This window comes from Rissa tridactyla, chromosome 1 (assembly GCF_028500815.1).
Source record: "Rissa tridactyla isolate bRisTri1 chromosome 1, bRisTri1.patW.cur.20221130, whole genome shotgun sequence".
Taxonomy (NCBI): domain Eukaryota; kingdom Metazoa; phylum Chordata; class Aves; order Charadriiformes; family Laridae; genus Rissa; species Rissa tridactyla.
The window spans coordinates 131541898-131563730 of NC_071466.1; the positions used below are offsets into that span (position 1 = coordinate 131541898).

Consider the following 21833-nt stretch of genomic DNA (forward strand, 5'->3'; position numbering starts at 1 on the left):
ACACAAACTGCAATTTTCTGAAGACAAAAAGCAAACAAGGAAGGAAGAGTTCTCCTAAGGCTTTTCAGCATACTGAAGTTTTCTCTTAACAAATGTGAATGCTACACTCCATCATTGTTTTCCTGATTGAGAGTGACCTTCTTTCCCTTGGGTTTTGTTTTAGTTTCGTTTTTTGTATAACTGCTTTTTCCTTGTGAGTTCTTTCCACATGTGTGTCTTCCTTGAGATAGCAAGGTCTTTACCTGAAAACTTACTTTCATGGTTTCAGTGGATTTTTTTTCATGTTATAAAGCAATACCAGCTTTTAGATAGCTTTTATGTAGAAAAACACATTTAGAAATTTCATTGGTCTGCTAAAAATTCAAGATCTATGGAATCACAACCAAGTTCTAAGTACCACAGCAGCTTTCACAAGGCAGTAGGAGTAGTACAGCAAACATTTATGTATTTAAAAAGTCTAAGCTCAATTCAAGCCCAAAAGCAACTTTGGAAAAGAAGACAGGCTCGCTTATGTGGAACAACACCCTTTTGGTCCTTTTTACTCCTGTAGGAATCCTACAGAGGAGGGCAGGGTAGAGGGAGGGAATCGTGTACCACACTGTTTGTTCAGCAAAAATGCATTTACAAAAGTTCAGTCATTTCTGTGCAAAAGAGGTAGGTAAGTTCAGGGGGGAAATAAAGGACCCTACAAGGTTCTACAGACATCATTATGGACCAATTCAGTCTACGAAGCCTCCGGGATCAGTAATTTACAAGCATCTCCCAGATAAGACCGTCAGGTCACACATGAAGTTTAAGAATTACACTTATTTCTGCCTGCAGTTTGAGTATATATATAAATGCAAAAGCAAAGCTTAGTAACCCCTGTTTGAGTGTGCTCATGTCCTAATCTGCAGCAAGCAGAGACTGAAACATACCAAACCAAACACTGAATACTGAAGCAAGCTTGCAGACCCAAGTGATTTTCTTCTGAAGCTGCTTGGCTTGAAAAGGGAGGAAACAGAATAGGAAGAAAATGCCCAGAAAACACTTGATGGTGTCACAAAATAAACCATCCTACAATTACAAGAGTGAAAGCACAATTCTACTCCCCCTCCATGTGTCCTGTACCTCAAGTATTGCTCTTTTCATGCTGGAAGCAACACCTTCCCCTTCTCTCCTAAGCAAACAGCTGCAAACAGGCTTGAGAGATCCCTGAAGTAGAGCAGCTCCTTTTGATCTTTCTGAGGGCTTGCAAACTAAAATGCTCTCACCTATAGGAAAAGAACAAACAAACAAGCAAGCAAAAACATTAATGACCTTAGTAGTGCATCTTAGCACTATAATAGCCACATACAGTTCATCAAGGATGTATTATTGGAATGGAAAACTGCAGGTATTTTTGAAAAGGCTGAATAAATAAAAAAAAAAAAGAACGAAAAACCTTTATAACTTTGAACAGTGTATATCCATTGCTGTGTAAGAACTCCACAGATGCATAATACTTAAGAACTAAAAGCAGAGCAAACTTCAAAGTTACATTAGGCTGGTCAGGGTCTTGCCAAATCAGCTAAAGAGCTTCCATAGCCCCTCTGAGCATCTGATTTGTTGCTGAACCACTCTCGCTTCTTGTTCTGGAATTGACTGGAACTATAATACACAGTGGCATCAATTTTTCTTCTGCACTACATTATTAAACTGAAAAGATTCTTAAATGCAAGAAGAAAACATAAAAGCTGCACAGCACTTTGACAGTTTAAGTCAACCAGCTTCCACTCCCAAAATGAAATAACACAGATACCAAAGTAATTCAGAAATCCAGTTATTAATCTATGCATTCTCTGAAAATATTCTCTGTGTGTGTATATATATGTGCATATACATATATATACACATACACACACACATAAAATCTTAAGTACCATGGATGGTTTCCACTGAAAGTACATCTAAATATGCCTTACCTTAAAATTCTCTATCAGACATTGTTAAATTAATCCCTACCTACTGAAATTCTGTGGGTGACAAAAAAGGTCCTGCAGCCATGAAAACAAAATAAAAATAATGGGCCAATCCCTTTAATGAGATAATAGTACAGACTACCCATGGAAAACGCAGTGGTTGCATAAAGGAGAATTTTTTCGACAAAGCCATTATGTCCCTGGAAGACCTCGCTAGTTAGAAGCTTTGCCAATTGGCACAGGATAAATGAATTATGGGTAGGACAAGCTTGCCCTTGACTAAGAAGAAAGCATTAGATTTGGATTAGCCGGAGAGTAAATATTATGATAGGTTTATGATAACCTGTTAAGATTTAAGTGCACATAGTCTGGACACCAAGATAATTTTGGTAGTGGGTATCTTTGTAAGATCCTAGGAATTTTAAGTTATGATAAAACTGTAGCCAAATCCAGAGGTAATGAAAACACAACTGCACTTAAATGTAATGAATACAACACATACCACAAATGCAGTGTAGGTAAGTAACTGCATACAGCCTAAACATCATTACATAAATGAATTACAGGATGAAAGGCATGCTCAGAGGATGTGTCTCTGGGATGTTTTTTATCCTGCCAGGTGAAATTTTTGACATCTGTTGACCATGTACTTTTGCCAGAGCTAAGAGTACAGAAGATAAAATGCCTGTAGGCATTGTTTTGTGAATTTTGATTTTAGCAGTAAAGAACATTCACTCATTTCATATTTGGGTTCTGACGTGACCTACAATTCCCTCTGAAAACTTTGACTCTTCAGTGTGATAAATCTAACAGAAGATGGGTATCCACTTGGCTCTACATTATCTGACAGTCATTCAAGACTTGGGGGAAAACCTTTCCCAAGATGCCACTGAAAATTTAAAGCCAATAATTGCAAGCTAGTAAACGGTGGGGGGAGGGGGGGGAAGGCAAAAAGGAACTAAGGTACTCTAAGATCCCTTATGTACATTGAGGTAAGAGGGGACGTCAAAGTTAACATCAGACTAGACAAACACCAGAAGATTCTGGCTATCTAGGCATAAAACTCCATTAAAAGCAAAAAAAGATTCCATTATATTTCTCAGGTTTGTTCAGCAATATTGCACAAACCTTGGGAACGTGACAGTTTTGATGAATGCAAAAATAATCCAATTTCATTTTCTGAAGTGATGTTTTTAAATTTTCATCAAATCAGAAAAAATAAATTTAAAAAAATCAAAACCTGAGACAATCCAACACTACAATGTTGGGAGGGGAGGAGGAAATCAACCCAACAGCATTTATCTTCTGTCTGTCAGCTGAATTTCATATCCACATAAGGCATTTTTTCCAGCTGAAGTTGCTGTCCTCCAGTCTCCCCCCCTACTCTGTGAAAGAGTAGCAGCTGGTAATAGCTTTATGTTCTCACCCAAAAGACTCTGCGGAGTGGAAAAAAATGGTACATTCATGAAGCTCATCAGCATAAAATCAACTGCTTACTGTGCAAAACATAGTCACATCAGAACTGTCAAAAAAAGGGTACTAATTATTGTAACTCCAAGGGGGGAAAAAAAAGAAACTTCAAGGAATAATGTAATTTTACACCTGCCAGCTACACTCAAATGACAAAGTCTGGAAAATTTCAAAACACACCATGCAGCTGCCCTTTTCTTTAACACATAGGGATAGCTCACAGAGATACAGGTCGCAAAACGCTGGGTTGCTATGCTACTCCAGCAAAAATAGAAAGTTAAATGTAAGAACAGTCTGCTTACATAGGATTCCAGCAAGCACCAATCAAACCATCAGTAGGGCAAATCCCACCTCCCGCTTCTGTTGAACTTCTTATTTTCTACTGTGTTTATAGTTGTATAATACAATTTTTCCAAACATCATCCATGAAGATAAGTTTCCATTGCAAAGTATAATAACAGGCAGGATTATGTTGTTGAACATCAATCAGTGCCACTGTAATGCATGAGGACAGAATATTATCTATGAACTACTGTTCATATTTCCCTGTCTCTCTGTTGCATCACTACTTTCAAGGGCCATACAAGTTATAGTTAAGTTTAGTGAAATTTTAACAAATCCAAATCAGAACTCCAGACATCGGAAGTAGTTTGTCAAATTATGGCTGTAGACTTTAAATGCATTTCTTACATTTTAGGCCTGTCCAATGAGAGTTTAGTGTAAGTTTTCTCACTGAAACTGTAAATGCTTTAGTAAACTGACCATGGTATGGCAAATGAACAACACAGCCTTAGAAGCTAACAAGAATTCAAAGGAAAAAATAGCCTGTTCCTGAAGTAACTGACATGTAAATACCAAAGTAAGTCTCATGCAGTGAAAAGAATCCCCTGGGAATTACAATTTTTACTCCATTAATACCAAACAAATTCATCTTGATTAACTTAATCATACTGAACACCAAAGGAATTCATCATGATTAGTCACTAATTGCAAAGCACTGCCCTGGATTTAATCAGGTTAACACCATTCTTAGAGAATGTTAATAAAGCCTCTGCTTACCCTCTGTGTCTACTCCTTTCCTGCCAGCCCTGCCAGCCATCTGCTTGTAAGTGAGAATGTCCAGCAGTTTGCCACCAAACATGGGAGTTCGTATAATTACTCGGCGTGCAGGCAAATTCACTCCAGATGACAGTGTGGAGGTTGCTGCTAGGACTCTAATCAAGCCCTGACGAAAGGCTCCTTCAATGATGTCCCGTTCATCAAAAGTAAGACCTGAGTAGAGATGACTTTTAGCAAACCCAGTAACGGTGAGACTGCATTTAAGAGCTAATAATATTACCGTCAAGAAAGGGGAAGAACAAACATACTTAATGAACGTTCATCTTTCAGTGTTAGGAACTAGACTCGCAACACTACCTCAGCTAACTTCTTTTGAATCACAAGTGAAGCAAAATTTTACCATTGTTTTCATCATTCAGTTGACAGTAATAGTTATAAACTAGCTTTTCTAAGTTGCTTCTACACATTGCAGCAAGATGAACAACTATTTACTACATATCTACAAGCACTGCAAGTAAATAAATAAATAAAATAAAATAAAAAGAAGAAAACTGGATGTAACAAACACAGTAGGCAACTAGGATTTAGTCACTTGCCATCCTGACCCTGGAATCCTTCTTAATTATTTCCATTTTAGGTTACGGGTCTAATATGTATCTTCCTACATTTCCTTGAGGGCTTCAGGCCAATATTATTCTTGAGAAAGAAATCCACACTCTATAAGAATTTGGAATTATTCTCCCTACATATTCAATGCCATAGCTACTGCTCTCTCTTCCAGAGTCAGTCCTTTCTCTCAATGGATCAACAGGTGATATGCAATATTACCTACTTGAGTAAGAAAAAAATAAAGGTCTAGCCACAAGCATTCACAACACATGTTCCTTTTATTTTTATTTTCATTGTTATACTTCTTCTTTACTGATCTATTTCAGTATTATGTTGAGGAAAATTGCTCTGAAATACTCCAGCAGTTTTAGGGACAACTTGAAAATGCTTGGGCTGCAATGAGGTAATTGTTCAGGCATTTCACACAAAAAAAAATAACTTGTATTTAAAAAGTTGCTGTTATCCAACACAAAAGAGAGAATATTTATCATAACAATTAGTGAATTAAAGTCTTTGGCCACAATAAAAGAATTTCAAATTTACCTCTAACTGTGAGATTCCCAAAGCACTTTAATTCCTAAGCTACAAAAGGCTTCAAAAAACAACTAGTAAATTGCTGGTAACTACAGCAAAAAGAACCCATATGATTTGACCGTTACAGAATTACAGACCAAGATATTCAGGAATACCTGCATGATGAAATGCCACTCCCCATGGCAAAGTACGTTGAAGCACAGAGTCCAAGCCTGAGATAGAACGCTTTAGCTGATCCAGAATCTCATCAATTCCTTCTCTGTCCACAACAACTGGGGCAAGGGCTGAGGTTTTTGCAGAATCTTGAGAGAGAAAATATTTTTATAGTTTCTACTAAAATTAATTTTCCTTAAATGCACTGTGCATACTATAGTCTTCTATTAACTACTTTTCTCTTACTCTCGGCCTGTTGCAAACTGTAGAATTCCCTGGCAATGATGTCTGCCAGCTTCTCACACCAATTCTTGGATGGACAGAAAAGCAGGACTGAACGGCCATCACAAACAGTCTCATAACACAGGCTCACAACATGGTCTTCATCTCCCTGAATGGAGACAAAATATTTTCAATGCACTCTCACACTGAATGGGGTTTCTAAATGCTGTCATTCTTCTGTGTCACAGTAGGAATCTTCTGTTTCAAGTTAGAAAGAGGAGCAAACAAACAAGACTGAGCACTGTTATCTTAGTTACTGTCTTGCTTTAGGAAATCCAAGTACTAGCATGACCACATTGTAGAGGACAGCCCTAGACCTATCCATAAATAAATCTAAGGTTTTACATCTTGCTTTCATAAATCTGTTTCTGAATGAAGGCCACACAGTGCACACACACCAAAAAAAAACCACTGCAACCTCCATGTTGTGGCTAACAGCAGTGAGGAAGAAATAGGAAGCGCCCCAAGGGAAAACATCACTTTACAATAACTAAGAAAGACTTATCAAGTAGCATGTTTGAACTAAAAGCATGAGATGCAGCAGTCTGAGCATCCCCAATAAGATGCACGCAGCAAGCACTGATGACCAAAGACTGCAAGTGTTCAGAGCACAGTGGAAGGCTTTTATGGATAATTATACAGATATGCATGTAAAACCCCACTGTTCACAGCTTGTCTTTTTGGTTTTAAGATCCTAAGAGCGTTCCTGCAACTGATCTGTTTTGCTTGGCTAAGACAGAGTCTCTTCCAGCAAGCAGGCCAAAGGAGGAAGAGAAAAAAGGCAGGCGTACAGTAAGAAATAAAAAGCACTAACATGCAAATGAAAACAAGGGAGCAATGGCAGGAACTGCATATACACATCAAAAGTTCGGTAAGCATTCAGCCAAATTCAGCAGAAGTGGAGAGGTCATCAAGTTCCCTTTTTCTGGTCCAGTTTGAGGCACAGAACAGAAGTCTGAAGGTCCAGTAATAAATTTCAAGCCAAAGAGGATCACCTGGTCTGATAAAATAAGACAACTCCCTTAAACTGTTGAGTCATGAGCCTAGTTTAGTTCTTTCTCACTAAATTTAGTACCTATCCAAAGCAACTACTTCAAAAATTACTGAGAAGAGGAGATGCAACATCACCTTCTCAATATGACCACACAAAAGCAATCTTCTAGATATTCTTGTCACAAACATTTCCTTTTGTTTCTAGGATCCTTTTTCTTTGCTGTGCTACCATGCTACTGCTAACAGAAAATTTGCACACAAGGAGAATGGGTGCAAAATATTCCGGAATATTGCTGGCATTCAGCCAACATTGCCCAACTACTACTACTAATATTACACAAAGCAGTTGAAAAGACTGGGGAGAGAATTCACCCTTCAAAGACTCCACAGAAAAGCAACCTACAAGAAGTGCAAATTTCACATTTCTACCCATTTGGTTCTTCCAAATCATTATAGTACGTTACCCTTTTCACATCCTTTTCAAGCACGCAAGAGTACTAAATACTGTAAACAGATTCAGAAGAATCAGGATGGACATCTGCCTCCTAATCACTGACAAAATTAGATCATTTAGCAGTTTAACATAAGCAGATTCAATACCAGATTTTAATGCAAACGTATTCTCCCAATGATTAATGTATATTCCTTGGCCTAACCAGGAAATGCCTTCATTTATGAAAGTGAAGTAGATTCCAGGACACGACATAGGGTGGTGGATAAGGGGAGAACCAAGCTCTTTATATCTGTCAAGTGCTCAAAAACAAGATAACTACAAAGTCAACTTTGTCTTCAAGTCAGATTCAAGAAACTTCAAGAACTTCATGAGTGTGAGTGTGCTTTGGATTTTGTTTAAATCAGTAGAAGACCAAAAAAAAACAATTTTGTTCTCGGTTTGAGGATACAATCTGTGAAGTAAACAACGAAGCCGGGAATGTCATCTATTAAAAGAAAAATTAAAAACATAGCAGTAGCTGTCTTTTTAACTTTAGCTGTACAAAAGGTCCTATCCCAAAGCCACTGCTCAGAGTTTTGTTACCTTCAGTTGAAGCTTGGGCTGGAATTCTCGCACTAAATTCATGGAGGAGTCATAAATTTTGCTGCCAATTTTCACCCATTCCTTGAGGGGCACAGGGCGAAAATCCGTACAGTATAGCTCTGCATCTAACCATGAGGCTAGGAGTCCCAAGTTAGGGAGGGTAGCACTCATGCCTACTATCTGTACCCCATCAAAACGGGGACTGGTCATCTTCACCTGTCTGGAAGTGATTAGAAGAAAACGAAAGTTAGTGACAATAAATAAATCAATCAACTATTTCCTTGCCATTAACAAAAACATGGAAATAAAAGAATGGTTCAGCCTCCACTGCAGTCTTTCTAAACTTAAACGCCTTAATTAAAACACTTCCATTTGTTCAATTTCAGGACAAATAATACAACACTAAGGCATTCCTAGAGTTGGGAACCAAAGCCCTTAGTTCAGCAAAGAAGAAAGCAGCTCCATTTCTCGAAGTGCTGAACAGCAGTTTTCACTAAAGGCAGTGAAAAGTAATGGGCTCTTAACAGACCAGCAAACACAAACCATTCGTTTAGACACCCAAATGTATATATTAATTCAGGCTTTTACATCCACACAACAGGGGGTTCTTATGCTCCTAAGCCTACCTTTGAAAACTACTCATTTGCATTGCACTGAGCCACAAATTGAAACTTTAAAAAATAAAAAGGTCCAACAAATCAATACGAGCTCAGAAACAGCACGAACCTTCTTAGAAGACCCTGGTAATCCTGGCAAAGACAAGACACAGGAAACAAGACTACCCAGAAGCTACAGTAAAAAAGGCGAGTCACTGATGAGACAGAAATAAGGAAGATATAGAGACAAACTCTCTCTTATCCAAGCTCTTCAAGCATTTGCTACTACAGCTCCGCCATCTAAGTTGCAGATTTTGCCCCCTACAGCAACTTTTGACCTTGTCCCTCCTAAAGCAACTTTTGACCTTTGAGGATTAAAAACATTCCAGCTCCGCAACACACTGTTTGACTAGGAAGGAGAAAATTGCTGCAGAATTTTGGCTGGGTCTGCAAAACCCTGACAGAGAAGCAAGGACATCCACACTGCCACCAGGAAGCATTCTCTGGATACAAAGACACCACTTATACTTCAGTTGGACATCCAGCTAACCACTTAAAAAGCTCTTAAAAGCACTAGTCATTCTGATAATCAGTCAGGCTGGACAGTATTTAAAGAATTTGGATAAAGGGACTCCCATGAAATAACAGGAGAGAAGAAAAGGCACCACAGACTTGGGAAGACATTGAGAGAAAATGTGGTCTTCAACTCCAGGAGTCTCAGCTGGATTCCAAAACAAAAGTAGCAGCCACATCCTTCATGTCACTAAGTGGTACAAGGACTCACTGTCAACTTCACCTTGATGGAGAGATGGAGAATCCGGGCCCTAGCGCCTATATGGTGAAGGCCCGAGTACTGTGTCTTCCCAGGAACATATCTTGATGCATCTATCCCTTTTTCCCTGACAAATGTTTTCTCCTTCTGCTTCTTCAACACAAGGGAAGAAAGCAGAGACTAGACCTGCACCTGTACTGCAGCTACATGATAAACCAAGGTAAAAGGAATGGCAAAGCCACTCACACTGCCCTGAAGTGTACTGCCTTCCAGGACTTATGGGGAGAATATGAGAAAAAGTCAGAGGTGATTAGACCTAGAACACTGCTGGATCCTGGAAATCAGGATGGGAAATACTGGCTAAAATATCCAGTGGAGAGCCAATGTAGAAATGGCAGTTCCCCCAGAACTAAATCTAGGAGAACTAAGTCTAGGAGGTTCCTGAACTGTATTGAGGATGACTTCTTGACACAGCTGGTGAGGGAGCCAACTAGGTAAGGTGCCCTGCTGGACCTGTTGTTTGTAAACAGAGAAGGACTTGTGAGGGATGTGATGGCTGGCAGCCGTCTTGGCCATAGCAATCATGAAATTATACAGTTTTTGATTCTTGGAGAAGCAAGAGAGTGGGGTCAGTAGAACTGCCACCTTGGGCTTCTGGAGAGCAGACTGATCTGTTCAGGAGCCTGCTTGACAGAGTCCCTTTGGAAGGCAGTCGTGAAGGGCAAAGGAGTCCAGGAAGGCTGGACATTCTTCAAGAAGGAAGTCTTAAAGGTGCAGGAGCAGGCCATCCCCATATGCCAAAAAATGAGCCACCAGGGAAAAAGGCCAGCCTGGCTGAACAGAGAGCTGTAGTTACAACTCAGGGAAAACAGGAGAATTTATGGCTTTTGGAAGAAGGAGCAGGCCTCTCATGAGGACTACAAAGACGTTGTGAGGCTATGTAGGGAGAAAATTACAAGGGCCAGAACTTAATCTGGCTTCTGCTGTTAAGGACAATAAAGAATGTTTCTATAAATACATTAGCAATAAAAGGAGGACTAAAGATAATCTCCATCTTTTATTAGATGGGGGGGAAACAGAGTGACCAAGGATGAGGAAAAGGCTGAGGTACTTAATGCCTTCTTTGCCCTCAGCCTTTAGTAGTAGGACCAGTTGTTCCCTGAGTACCGAGACCCCTGAGCTAGAAGACAGGGATGGGGAGCTGGATGAAGCCCCCATAATCCAAGGGGAAATGATAAGTGACCTCCTACAGCACTTAGACACACACAAGTCCATGGGGCTGGAGGGGATCCACCCAAGGGTACTGAAGGAGCCGGCGGAAGTGCTCACCAAGCCACCCTCCATCATTTATCATCAGTCCTGGCTAACCGGAGAGGTCCCAGTTGACTGGAGGTTAGCAAATGTGACGCCCATCCACAGGAAGGGCCGGAAGGAGGATCCAGGGAACTACAGGCCTGTCAGTCTGACCTTGGTGCCTGGGAAGGTTATGGAACAGATCATCCTGAGTGCCATTACGCGGCACATGCAGGACAACCAGGTGATCAGGCCCAGTCAGCATGGGTTCATGAAAGGCAGGTCCTGCTTGATAAACCCGATCTCCTTCTATGACAACATGACCCACTTAGTGATGAGGGAAAGGCTGTGGATGCTGTTTACCTGGACTTTAGTAAAGCCTTCGACACTGTTTCCCACAGCATTCTCCTGGAGAAACTGGCTGCTCATGACTTGGACAGGTGTATGCTTCACTGGGTAAAAAACTGGCTGGAAGGCTGGGTGCAGAGAGTGGTGGTAAATGGAGTTAAATCCAGTTAGCGGCCGGTCACAAGTGGTGTTCACCAGGGCTCGGTATTGGGGCCAGTTCTGTTTAATATTTTTATCAATGACCTGGACAGGGGCATCAAGTGCACCCTCAGTAAGTTTGCAGACAACACAAAGTTAGGTGGGAGTGTTGATCTTCTTGAGGGTAGGAGGGCTCTACAGGGGGATCTGGACAGACTGCATCAAGACTGGAGGTATTTAAAAGACACGTGGACATGGTGCTTAGGGACATGGTTCAGTGGTGGTTTTGGCAGTGTTAGGTTAATGGTTGGACTCAATGATCTTAAAGGTCGCTTCCAACCTAGACGATTCTATGATTCCAAATTGGTAGTCTGTGCTTAGCCCTGCACTGATACAACTCACAGGACAGCAAGCAGCAGAGAAAAGTGGCAAAATCTGGCTTTTGGTGCTAAGGGAATTGTTGATTTCGACTCTTCTCTCAGCAACACCAATAAAGATTAAGATGATTGATACACCATCTGCTCCATTTGCCTTTGTCTGTGTTTGGGCACTATGGAGCTGCTGGACAGCTTGGTGTTGGGGATCTAGATACTGAATTCTTAAAAGCCTCTAAAGCTCTTCTGAAACATCTAGTCTGTTCCCCAGTGTCCCATCAGTTATGCTAAAGGCAAGAAATCATGCAACCACTAGGCTATTGCATGTTATAAACAAAACCACAGATCACCCTGAGCAGCGCTAACAAAGCAGACTACTGGCACATATTCTTAAGTCTTCTGATCAATCCACCATTGACAAGTTAACAGCCTGAGAACTCTTCCACAATACCTGAATGTTTCAGTAGGATAAATACCCCATCCATAAAATACTGAAAAATTAAGCAGGGCAAGTCCACTAGCAAAAACGTTAAAAGAAATCCAAAATTTTCAAACTAATTTAAATAGGTTAAAAAAGTGAAAGCTTCAGCCTTATTTCTTTTCCTGAGAGAATGAATCCCATGGTAGCACACAAATTGAAAACCATGAGGAAAAGAGGTTTTGACTACAACAGCAGGCCCCTGAGAGATGCTATGAGACCTTAATAACCAAAATAGTCTAGGTCATCACTCTCATAAAAACCCTGGAGCTAACCCAAATTTCCAGTCACCCAGAGAACAAAATATTTAAAGCCATCCATAATTTAGCATTAAAAAGACAAACATCCTGGTCTACCCACCGTTTAGCAACCTTCTCTGTAACATATCTAACTTTGGTCAAAAGGAGTTCCAGCAGATATCCTCGATGAGGGTCTCCCAGCATGTGCAACTCATCCACAACCACCACTCCTGATAAAGAGAAGCACTCAGGTCACATCAGACAAAACTCCAAACTAAGAACAGATAGCCTCAATCCTTTCATATTCCACATGATGAACTGAAATTTATATTGACAGATCTTGCTGTGCTTACCAACACCACTATGGCTTCCTTCTGTCACTGATTCTTCTGAGAGAATCATGACCAATGTCATGACACTTCACACACCCCACAACCTCACACACACACACAATCAGCTTTTAAAAAAAAAAAATAAAAATAAATAGGTTGTTATTAGTCTGGCCACCAAGCAAAGCAGTATTGCAGCATCTATACTGTAACCTCTCTGCAAGTAAAAACCCCCAGTCTTCAGAGTATCTGGAAAGGAACATTCCAGCACCCAAATGAGCTAGTCAAAAGCTTTGTTGACATCACTGTGTTAGTTAAAAACATCACTCCTTACTAATACAGTAATGTTAGAAAAAAAAAAAACCTAGAGCAGACATAATTACAGTGGCATAGGCTGCTTCCTATTATATCTTTTCTCACTAACCAAACCTGAGTGAGCTCTACTATTTAGCTTTGGCTTTCTAATGAAAAAAATCCTTACACAACTGCTCTGTTGTCATCCTACCTCCTGCAAACGACTTTTTAGTCTATTAGCCACCTCCATCAAATTTGTAAGATGTGTAAAAACTGAAAAGAATAATGTCTAAAGAGCTTTCTGAATATCAGCAGCTGAAGACAACAGACCAGATTAGGGTCTCCCTTGAGAAGAAAACAGAAAGCCACTAGAACTCAGCCACCCAGCGCACCTCCTGCACACATCCCAACTAGCAGCAGTATGTACCCTTTCTGGCCAGCTGAGAGAGTCACGGGGACATGGAAGAGGCTGAAGGAAGTTTAACCAAAAACAGCAGGGCACAGAGGACACCAGGCTTCATTAGTTCTGCTGCTGTGGAATTTTTTTCCTCTTTGGTGCAGCTATGTAATATCTTCTGGTACAGCTAAAATAGCAGGAGCTTAAGGGCAAATGTGACCTTATATTATCTGTTTCAATGCTATTTTGCCTTCTTATTTTTTTTCTCTCCTTCCTACATATGTTCCTTCTTTCTCCGTCTGTTTTCTCCCCCTTTCCCTTTCAAGCCACTGAAGTTAGAAAAGAGTGCTGCACTGCTTCATCATCCTCTTTTACAAACTCCCACCCATCCAGCTCCTCTCTCTTCCTGTACTTCCTGTATTCTGTGCTCACTTGTAAAAAATGGTAATTTGTTGGTCACCAAATACATATTTATTCAGCTACCAGAAAAGGCCTCTTCCTGCTTCCCTGTACAACAGTCTGTCTGAGTTATTGCAGCAGCTGAGACAGGACAGTGTAACCAGATATGTACCAAAGTAAAATTCGTACAAGTTACCTCTCCAGCCTTTGTGCCAAGCAGCAGCACATTTTGCTTCCTGAAATGAAGCACAGAACACTAGTGGTACCTACAAGCCAAAGCACAGGGAATGCCACTATTTGTTGTGCAGGCCACTTGCTCTATACCTTCTGCTGCTACTCAGCTGTAATACGTATTGCAAACCCACGCTAAACCCGTGTACTGTATTGCCCTGGCAGTCTGCAAGCTGGTGAGACCTGTCACACATGCATGGTGCTCTCCTCTATTCAGGCAGTACTCAGAACACGCTCACTGGGGTAACACAGCAGGTGCAATCAGGCAACCAGTATTTTTCACAAAGCTATCCTCATCTTAAAATGGAATTGCAGCAAAGGACGACTACAGGTCCCGGCATGCAATGGTATTTTCTACTCAACAAGCAGCTCAGGAGTGCAAGTGGGGCCAGAATTTCATCACACTGCATTGGTACTGAAAATGAGGGTAGTCTCAGTCCCCTCTTTCTGTCTGCAAATTAGATGCGTCCCTAGAAGACTGCTGAAAAAAAAACTACTAAAAAGTACCTGAGAGTGATCATATACGTTTACTGTAGAATAACTAGGCTGCTTTAAGTCCACATCCTGTTTAAAACTAAAAAGTTCTGAATGACAGGCAGGGAGGATATGAATTATTTTTTTTAAGTATAAGTAAACTAGTAGTTTTTTGATTTCAAGTTTATAATAAGAAAAGAAACAAGTTTTCCCAACTTGTTTTCACAACAGCACATCACAAATCCATTCCCAGCTGACACGTTGAGAAGGCAGCAGATTCTTCTCTAATCCGCTTCCCTAAAAATTCCTTTAGCATCATCATTGAGAGGCTGAACAAGAGGAATATCAACTCCTATGTACCTGGATGTTCAAAACTGACATGTTATATAATAATTAGCAACACAAAATTGCTTCTAACTGCTTCATACAGCAAAGAGAGCTCTGCCAGGCAGAGGATTTGAGTTCCTCCCAATGATTTCCAAAGGCAACGTGAGCTATCAGCAGGGGGTTGACATCAACAAAAGGAACAGCTCAAGCTTGAGATGGAATCCAGCCAGAATTGCAGTCATCTCCCAATAACTCATCTCAGAAGATAAAACACCCTCGTTACGAACTAGTCTAAATTTAGAATTAATTAGAAGATGAGGTACAATCTTGCAGTTTCAGACAAGCTTTGCTTTAGGTGACAGTTAAACTGGCATTTTCAGCTCATGCTTGTATTTTGCAGCCTTTATGAAAATTTATCTCCAAATAGAAAATTTGTCAATTTCTTACTTTAAAGATGATTTTTAAACTCAAATTTAATTTAAAAATTAATTTTGAATAAGCATATATATATATAAAAAAATTTTTACCTTTATTTCAGTTATACGCTCATATTGGGGCACAAGGGAAACTGAGGGTTGCAGCAGAGGTCTTTTCAAATGGTTAAAGAAAAACATCATGCTTTAAGGAAATCTCGGTGTTGAGGACCCATATTCAAATTCAAATCTTGTAATCACTTGGCTGGTTATACTTAAATGACTCTTCCCAGGTTCAGCCATCTCAGAGAGCACAAGAAAATGTAGGGATGGAATAGAGGTACCAACCAAAGTGATTTGGCTTATCTCTAGCTTCTGAAAGATGGTATCATTAAACAATACATTTTAGTATACCGACTATGCTTCCAAGGCGCCCAAGCCAACATGAATATGGACATCATGACTCCACTCTCTGCCTTATGCTGGCAGTATAGCTTGCACAGTGTAGGGTTAGTTTGGTCCTAGGTCACTATTTAAAACAAAACAAAAAAAAAACCTAAATCAAGTAGCAAGATATTGAAACAACTAACTGCGTGATTGGCAGTTCTCTTGCAAGGGAAGGGATGAAGAAATACATTCAAGAATCGGGCTGGACTGCAGGAGCATCAAATTGAATGAGCTTAAAATGCTGCACAACCACAGTCATCCTCTCATCTTCTAGCCTGCTGGCAGTCTAAAGCATGCATGGTGACCCAGCCCCTAGAGATCCCAGTGTGAATGCGTTATCCCATGATCTCACACTCTGACAGAACCTGAAGGGCTTTATTTCCCTTATTCTCTCTCGCATTTAAAATACTCTGCTGGTATACAATGCCGCAGAATATTATTACACCGGATGCACACGGAACAGCAGTTTCATAGGTGGAGGTCTCAGAGTAGTTTTCCAACTCATCTAAAAACTCATCCAGTTTTCCAATTTTTATATTTTTAAAATAGCAGCCAGCTATGTTACAGGCCAAAGTGAAGACGGGGAGGATTAACTGTATAAAATATAACTGGGTATAGCTTTACTGAGCAAGCAAACAAAGGGAAGAACAAACTTCTGACTGGACTAGGAAAACATGTCTCTCCAAGGTCACTCTGGAAACACAGGGCTTCTCCAGGTTTTATATCTCCTGCCAAATACTAAATGAATACTACCATTATCTAGTGGCCATCAGGGCCATGGTTACCCAGAAGTCTACATTACAAGGACAGAAGGCTTTCAAGCGAACTACAAGAGAGAAATGAATGTCTCAGCCCTCCTAATAATCAGCATGCCTACCCAGAGGAGCTCTGTGTATTCATTCCACTTATCTGAACCCAGATGAGCACCAAACGCAATTCTGCCTCTTCCTTGAGCTAAATGAAGATAAAACATGGATGCCATACGTACACAATCTCTGTCCCAAACCAACGAACACAAATACATTCTTGAACTCAAACATATCCCAGACCTTTAATTCAATTTCATTAATTAGAAAACATTTTCTAGCTGTGGGAATCGCTGCTTATCACAGCTCATCACTGTCCCATGGACTGTCATCCATTTCAGACAAACTAAAACCTGCAGCTTCTACCTACTCACCCCAGCCACTGAGCTGCATGGAATAGTCCTGACTGCCTTCCTAAATCCACATCAGAGATGCTCTGGAGGAAAAAAAAATGCTCAGTTTTGCTCTGTATTATGTCTGTCACATACAGAACTGAGCAAATGCAAAGTACCCCATGATTTCACCTGTACACTGAGTATGTAATAAACCTCATCCCTGCAACCGTCAAGCCTTGGTACCTTACCCAGTGAGTCCATTTTGTTTTCTTCTATTAGTCTATTGATTAGACCGTTGGCTTTCTCAATGGTGCAGACAGCCACATCCAGGGCAGAGAAACGTCCAGGAGGAGACATGCTTCCCATGTAGCCTTCAACTCTCACATCCACCTCCTGAAACAGGGCCTGTTTTTCAAGGATACAGAATGTCATGCCAAGGTTACAACTCTGCATTTGGACCAATGCCTGCTGGAATCACATAAAAGCCTGCATCCTACAACCGCAATTTCTAGTACTTATAATGCCAACTAATCAGATTAAAGACATAGCTCAGCCAGTTACTGCTATTTTTTTCCCCCACTGTCATTTTTTATTTCTGAAGCAGAAGCCACAGTGTACACATTGCAGGATAAAGTGTACATAGCTGAATAAGAGATGGGGACCACTGTTTTGTATAAAAACATTTACTATAAAAAAGGTTAGAGAACACACAGTGCAACAGTTTATCATACCAGTGGGTTATGTACAAAGAAGCCTTGCTCCTGAGAAATCCTGGGCAAAAGCCAAATGTGGGACCGCAAACACAGAGATGTCACGTCTCCCACTGAAAGTCAAGAAACAACGACTTCTTTTCTTCCACGGCTTACTACTGCTGTGCCAAAGTTTTGGCACATTACACACTGCATTGAAAAAAGGTACAAATGTTTGAACCAGAGGGGTAGGATACTGTATGATTTCAAGTATGTGCAGCTACAGGCAAACCTTAGGCCAGGAGTATTAAAACACATCATTGGTAATCCTCCAGCTTTACAAGATAAAAGCGTATTTCCATTATCAATCACTACAAAGTAGCTTTTGCACTCAGTTTGTAGCATTTCCTAGCAATTTGCAAGGTTAAGATACCATCTCAGTTTATTAACACCCAAAATGTCTTAAATGTCAGAAACCATAACAAAAGTGCCTGCTGGTTTTTTATTTGTTTTTAGTAATTGTTGTTACTTTTGTCATATTAGCTAATGGAAGCAATGTTTGATATGAAAGTCTTTCAAGAAAAAAAATATTTTTGTTTTAAAAAGACTGTTTCCACTGCAATTTTGTTTTTAAATAGCTGGGGTGAGGAAACCAAGACATAACCACATTCTGTCAGAACATATTTTTAGCAAAGTCAAAGTGAAATCAAAGGCACAAAACTCTCGTGGAACACCCCAAGGAAACCTAAAATATCCTTTTATCCTTTCAGATAACATTGACACCTTCCCTTTGTAGTTTTTCAGACACAATCTCTAATTAGAAAATTCCTTTAAAGTTTGTATATTATAAAAATCTGTGAATAAATGCAAGTAACGATGCTTTAAAAATCAAAGTTGAAATAAAATGTTTTAATCAACTCCTTAAATTTTTTCCAAGTTTCCCTTTTTGGCTAAAACTTTGATGCCTTTGTCTCCAACTTAGAACAAGAGCAAATTTTAAATTATCTACAAATTCTTTCTGAAACAACTCTGCCAATTTTTTTTTTCCTCAAATCTATGCAAAAATTTCTGTTTAAAAAATGTGACCCAACAACTATAACCCATAAGTTTACCCTCCTTGAATGCTACTCACCTGCAAAAAACGTTTTTTCTCCTTGGCCACAGAGACAAAGGGAAGGATGAGAAGAGCTTTCTTACGAGTCTCCAGGACTCGCTTCAAAATAAGCAATTCTGCAACAAGAGTCTTTCCAGCACTCGTTGGAGCTGGGGAAAAAAAAAGTAGTTTTTTTTTTTTTAATTATTTTTAAAGTTTAAAAAAAAAATCCTAAGAACATGCATCATAAAACTAGCATAGAAAGCAGTTACTGAAGAACTTGGCACAAGACTCTTCAACACATGCCTCTCTCCCAGAGCCACAAACACATTTGCAGTTATCTCCATAAAGAGTCAAGGAGACTGCGAAGTATTTCTCTTCTAGCCTCTTCCATCATGCTACCAAGGCTTGCGTTCTCATCTCTGCTGCAGAAGCAACAGCAGCTCAGAGATAAGCCAGGGCAAAAAAACCCAACCAAACAAAAAAACCCACTACAGTTTCTTGGTTGGACAGAAGACCTCAGCCACCACACCTTACTGACGTAGCCCATAACTGTATTAACCTCTCCTGGTTGGCGAGTACTGCTGTTTGCCATCTATCAACCACAAAAAACTGTAGAGGAGATGCCATCTACCGGGGGACAGCCATTACCCAGCAATCTGGCCCAAAGTTTTCTGGTACCAGGTAAAAAAAACTCAAATCCAAGCTTGATTAAGTTGTTCATCTTCCCAGTGCTGCTCTGGAACCTTCTTCCCATGGAGAGCAGACACCCAAGTTGTCATTTCCCACAGATTTCTAGTCCACCAGTCCTACTTCTCCCCCATATACTACATAAAGAGAAAAGATAAAGGAACTGAAAAAATTAGACAGTAAATAAAAATTTCAAAAGCATTTATATCTAACATTGCTGTTATCATTCAGTTCCTGGTTGACATAGTCTGTAATAAAAAAGAGAAAGTCATCGTTAACTGACCCCTAATTATCAGTTTCTAAAGGAACATTAACAGAGAAAATGGAGGGAAAAAAGTCTCTCCTCACATCTGGAAAGGAGTCCATTAAGCCAGGTCTGAGGTATAGTGATGGCACAGATCTTAATGGGGTCTCTCCAGAAGATCTTGACCTTTTTATCTGCCAGACCAGCCCCCTTCAGCAGCAATATGTTCTTGTAAATGGCACTGTAGGGGGCACTGGTATTGTCAGATGTTTGCATACCTGAGTAAACTAGGTTCTTCCCTTCCAGAACTTGTCCGAGCATCAGGCATTCTGCTTGCCATTCAAACATCTGTACTACTCCCAGGCTGTGGTATTTCTCCAGAACTGCTTTGGGAAGACCCCAGCTTGCAAGGAGCAACTTGTCTGCTTGGTCTTCAGGAATATTTAACTGCTGATATTGCCCTTTGGGAGAAAATTTTAAAAAATTAAAAAGTCAAGTATCATCCTTGAATTGAAGGTCGCTTAGGTTATATACCTAAAGGTCAAACTTCTCTACAAGCTCCTGTATTATGAGAGAAGGTAACAAGAAACTACCTTCGCTATATTTTTCAATATTTCCTACGGACAGTTCACTATTCTTCTTACCTCCTGATAAAATTTTTTCAATTTTTTCTCCTATAAGGTTTTCCACACTCAAATTATTTCTTCACCAAACTCTCGCTCTGATATTTGCTTTTGACACACAACAGCCATTACCAAATACATACTCAAACAGAGAGTTTCAGCACTGATTAATATAACAGCATTACAGTGTATTTGACATCTCATCCTCATCCAGACTGTTTCCTTTTCAAATTACTGAGAAATTATCTTATTACAGAGACATCAGTAATCCTCACAGATTACAGAACTGCCCCAGTCTTTTTTCTTGCTTTACGGATGAAATAAAACAACATAAACCAAACAAGCAGTTCAAGCTACTCTGCACAATATGTGTTAATCAAGTTTAGCAACACTGATTAGTATCTTCACCACATTGCCAGTTCCTCTAGCTTAATTAAGTTCCTTGATGCTTATTTCTTGCCTTTATAACCCTAAATAATATTGTGCCGGCTACAGATATTGCTTCCTCTCTCCCCTCATTCTCCCTTTTTCCAAATCATTAAGAAAATTCAAACTTTTTGTGCCTTTCCTCATCTGAGATAGGTAACAGGTTTCTGATCCACAGTAATGCCTCCCCCTATTCACCCATGACTATAGAGTTCCCACAATAGCATTTTGTGAAAGGCCTTGTCAAATAGAGATGAAAACCAACTAATTGTGTGTACTGACTCTACTGCACCCATTCTTCGACTGGCACATTCAAAAAAATACTAAAAGAAATTCCCCACCATTGTTGACAGCATAAGGGCCGGTTAGATCAGAAATACTAGTGTGCATAAGCAGCCAGCATTTTTACTCTCAACATACTAAAAATTTCAACTGCCTTCTTAAGGTTAACCCAACCTAGCTGTCACAGGTGCATGATCATTCTCCCCTGCAAATATATAAAAAAGCTGATATAGCTTAGTTCTGAAAGCTTTGTTTCCCCTTGTATAATCAAAGTACTACACAAATACTAAACAAGAAGTTGAGCACCATCAGAAGAGAACAGCAGTACGCCATGAAGCAGAACTGGCTTCCCAAGGGGAATTTAAAGGAGACCAGATTTGTCTATCCTAAAATGTAACTAATATGGCAGAATTAGGATTCGGAATCATGCAAAGAAAAGAAACCCTCTATGATGGGATCTCACGCTTCTTTCCTAATGTTAAAACCAATGAACTACATGTAAAAGACAGAATGAGTAAAGGATTACATGAGTCTGCTTTTTTAAGAATATCTGTAGATTACCACTCAACGCAAGTTTGAAAACTTGTGCCTTATAGGTTCTTAAAGATCTATGTACAGAAGTATACCACTACACTAACCTCTTTCTTACCTGCCAGAAAAATGCTAGGAAAGAGTCAAAGTAAGGAAGATACACATCATTGGTTAAAAGCACCGGGCAATAAATTTCTCTGAAAGAAAATTCTTCCAGGATGTGGGGCCAGTTGGACACAGGAGTGCCACTTACTGAATTGTCTTTGAGGAGTTGTCCCACAAAAATATGTATGTTGCCTTGCTCAGCTCCATTTGCAGGAGCTGACAAAATCATATCTTACAGAACATAATCACATCAGGGAGAAGATGCGACATGACCAGAGAAGATGTCAAGAGACACAAATGTTTTAAAGAGTTACAAAAAATCACAGAAGAGATAAAGTTACAAGACGTTATATAAATATCTTGATTTCAGATGTTACATACAAC

General features: G+C 39.9%; 1 protein-coding gene across 5 annotated transcripts in view; it reads right to left on the bottom strand.

Moving 5' to 3' along the window:
* The window catches only part of POLQ (DNA polymerase theta), a 56863-nt gene that overhangs the window by 33949 nt on the left and 1081 nt on the right, over window positions 1–21833 (bottom strand). For 3 of the 5 annotated variants that reach the window (XM_054188388.1, XM_054188389.1, XM_054188390.1), the window contains exons 2-10: window positions 19761–19943; window positions 18588–18718; window positions 17015–17171; window positions 12436–12544; window positions 8077–8296; window positions 6012–6156; window positions 5768–5914; window positions 4470–4682; window positions 1111–1253 (exon numbers count right to left, since the gene is read on the bottom strand). In XM_054188388.1, coding sequence (XP_054044363.1) covers window positions 1111–1253; window positions 4470–4682; window positions 5768–5914; window positions 6012–6156; window positions 8077–8296; window positions 12436–12544; window positions 17015–17171; window positions 18588–18718; window positions 19761–19943 — 1448 coding nt within the window. Of the gene's footprint in view, window positions 1–1110; window positions 1254–4469; window positions 4683–5767; window positions 5915–6011; window positions 6157–8076; window positions 8297–12435; window positions 12545–17014; window positions 17172–18587; window positions 18719–19760; window positions 19944–21833 lie in introns of those variants that run through there. The other 2 variants (XM_054188391.1, XM_054188392.1) reach the window with 2 other exon arrangements.